Below are 3,465 nucleotides of genomic sequence, written 5' to 3' on the forward strand. Positions count from 1 at the left end.
ACACGACATTCATTTGAATATCTTACATCTAAAGTCTAAACTTACGTCAAGGAGATCACAATTAAAACGAAGATAAAATGGTAATTCCATTTATTTTTATACTTGTTACATGTAGAGGACAAAAATAAATGAAATCAGTAGTTTATACACATTATCGTGTAGAGACTGAAACCTGCCAGACTCTGATGATATTGTCGGTATAACCAGCGAAAAGGGTTTGACCGTCAGTAGACCAGGCAAGGGACAGACACTGGGGTGGATCAGATTTGGAGCGGTTCTCGTTGATGATCTCTGGTTTGAGTTCTTCAACCATTTCCTTGCTTTCCAGGTCCTAGGAGAGAAAAAATTATAATTTTAGACAATATACATTTATCACTTCAACTTATAATTCTTTTTGAATAATTCTAAGGGAGAGCACAAGAAAATTTGAGTAATTCTAAGGGAGAGCACAAGAAAATTTGAATAATTCTAAGGGAGAGCACAAGAAAATTTAAGGGAGAGCGCAAGAAAATATGTCTCACCCAGATTTTGATGGATGGTCCAAACGCGGCACAGAGCCAATATCTGTTCGGTGAGAAACACAATGCTGTGATGATGTCATTATGGTCCAGGGTGTGAAGGTGCTTGCCGTCGTTCAGGTCCCAAAGCATGGCCTTCATGTCCTTACCACCAGACGCACAGAGGGAACCATCAGGGGAGACCGTGACTGTGTTCAAGTATCCAGAGTGACCGAGGTGGTTGATCTTCAACTTGCAGTTGGTCAAGTGCCATACCTACAAAGGTAAGAAATAAGACTTGTCAAGTTGTACAGATTACCGAAAATACAATACAATTTGATATTACTTTTAAATGGTAGTAAACGTGTAAATATCATACTAGCGTTCCGCCCGCTTTGTCTAAAACATAATAAATTACAGTATACTAAAACCTTTCTCTTGAATCACTATCTATTATAAAAAAACCGCATCAAAATCCATTGCGTAGTATTAAAGATTTAAGAATACATAGGGACAGAGAAAGCGACTTTGTTTTATACTATGTAGTGATCCTATTAATATTATAAATGTGAAAGTTTGTATGGATGTATGGATGTTTGTTATTCTTTCACGTAAAAACTACTGAACCGCTTACAATGAAATTTAGAATACTTATAGAGGGTAACTTGGATTAACACATAGGATAGGTTTTATCCCGGAAATCCCACGGGAACAGGAACTATGCGGGTATATCTTTGAAAATGCGGGCAAAGCCGCGGGCGGAAAGCTAGTAAGTAATAGCTAGCTTACCTTAACGGTACGGTCCCACCCAGCAGACACAATAATAGGGTTGGCATGGTTGGGGGAGAATCTGACGCAGGACACCCAGTCACTGTGGCCATCATCCTGGATGGTATACTTGCACTCGGCGAGGGTGTTCCACAACTTGATGGTCTTGTCGCGGGATCCAGAGACGATTTGACGGTTGTCCACCGAGAAAGCCACTGAGAGAACATCCTAAATGGAGAAAAACATGTTAATAAACAAGTAATGGTACTACATTGAAACACAGTATCACTAAACATGTATTTAAACATATGCTAATTACTTACACCTGCTACTCTATTCACATCTCTCGATCAAACAGGCACAAATGCTTGGTAAAGCACTTATTTCTTCTGCCTCGCATAGGCTCAAGACACTTTCTTCTGCCTCGCAAAGGCTCAAGACACTTATCTTCTGCCGCGCATCGGCACTTAACCTAACAAATTATAAGTTCTGTCACACCTTTGTATGGTCTTCGAAACGCCTAGTGGTTTTGCCGACAGCAAGATCCCAAAGACGCAGGGTCTTGTCCCAAGAACCGGAGAGGGCGTAGTTTCCATCACTTGATAGAACAACGTCGGAAATGAAGTGAGAGTGGCCGTAGAGACGCTTTTGTGGAATGCCGTAGTTGGTTTCGTCCCTTGTCAGTTTCCATACAATGAGAGTTTTGTCTGGAATAGTTATTACGTCAAAATTAGTATACTTGAATTAAACTTAAGTAATAGTACTTTATTGTGATAAGTTTATTCAGCCCCATATCCGCTTGCCGCTCATGAATCGCGTGGCAAAGATTTATTCATCATAATAGAAAGAAATAAACAATTAAATATTAATATACTTAAAATCATGCTCTTTAAAGAGTTGCGCTCGTATAATAAATAAAATAAACTACTTTAATTATATTTTCTAAGAGATCCAAATGGATATAAAATATTATGAACAACTCAAAAATATAACTTACCACGAGAAGATGACAAAATCATATCAGGGCATTTAGGATTGGTAGCAATTTGGGTAACCCATCCATTGTGACCGCAGAGGGTGCCTCTTAATTTCAAAGTTTCAGTCATTTTTCTTCAGCTGGTTGAGGATTTCACTCAAGAACCAGCCGCAACTCGTGCTGTACGCAAAAAGAAAGACAACTTCAATTTTTTAATTCAGCTCTATGCTGAACAGATAATGTATGAAATCCATAGACAACTATCAATATAGATAAAATTAAAGAGAAATGATACTGAACATAAAATTATATTTTTATAAAATTTTATTATTAAATACTATTAAAATACTTATTTATGTGATCTCATCTAAATTTAAATGTATTTTGAATAGAATCATTGGAGGAAAAATAATTTATAACATTATATGCAATTTGAGATTTGATTTTATTTTGAACGTGTTTTGAACATTCATGTTCACAACTTCAATGTTGTTTATTATTGTGTTGTAAATTTATATGTGTCAATTTATGATCAATCAAGTTCGATTTATTAATTTTTATATCTACGCACTTACGACATAATACTATACAATTGAAATTTGTAAATTATTAAAGTTATAATTTTAACACCCTGAAATAGTTGTAAAATACACATTAAATAAATATGGAGATTCTTATGAATTCATCTCAAGTAATTTCACTAAAAGTAGCATCATCAGCCATATTAAAATCGAAAGTAAGCACTTTATTTAAGTTATTTATTATTTATATTATAATTTCTAGACTAAACTTATTTATTTATTTATGCTTTATTGCTTAAGATAAATTACAAATTGAGACTTAACCTAGGATACATTGTAACAAACGGCGGCCTTATCGCTAAATAGCGATTTCTTCCAGACAACCGGTTGTACAGAGAGATATTAAGTAAAGGATAGGAGTAGGGCAGAGCACAAATAAACTTACTACAATACTAAATATAATACACGATTGTACGTTTCATGAACCTTTATTTAATGTTTCGTCGGATCTTTACCAAGGAAATATATAAAGTAAGCATATTATTGAAATTAAATCATAAAGTGCCCTGAATAGAGTAAACATTAATAAAAAAAGGGATTTTTATAGCCTAAAAAGGTCAATAACTCTTATTAAACGTGATATTTTGAACGCAGCTGAACTAAGCGTCATACTTAGTACCAATATGGTCCGCTTGGAGGCGAT

The 3,465-nt window shown here is 35.2% G+C and overlaps 1 protein-coding gene across 1 annotated transcript; it reads right to left on the minus strand.

Moving 5' to 3' along the window:
* Positions 1-75: 75 nt before the first annotated feature.
* Rack1 (Receptor of activated protein kinase C 1) lies at positions 76-2,452 on the minus strand. The gene is made up of 5 exons (XM_090111571.1): positions 2,263-2,452; positions 1,764-1,972; positions 1,287-1,493; positions 522-773; positions 76-331 (listed from the first exon to the last, which is right to left on the minus strand). The coding sequence occupies exons 1-5, from the start codon at positions 2,369-2,371 to the stop codon at positions 152-154; spliced, it is 957 nt and encodes a 318-aa protein (XP_089967697.1). The 5' UTR covers positions 2,372-2,452; the 3' UTR covers positions 76-151.
* Between the last annotated feature and the right edge of the window lie 1,013 nt (positions 2,453-3,465).

This window comes from Colias eurytheme, chromosome 17 (assembly GCF_061535395.1).
Source record: "Colias eurytheme isolate Ceu_HAF_F1 chromosome 17, ilColEury1 Martin Lab GWU primary, whole genome shotgun sequence".
NCBI classification, from domain to species: domain Eukaryota; kingdom Metazoa; phylum Arthropoda; class Insecta; order Lepidoptera; family Pieridae; genus Colias; species Colias eurytheme.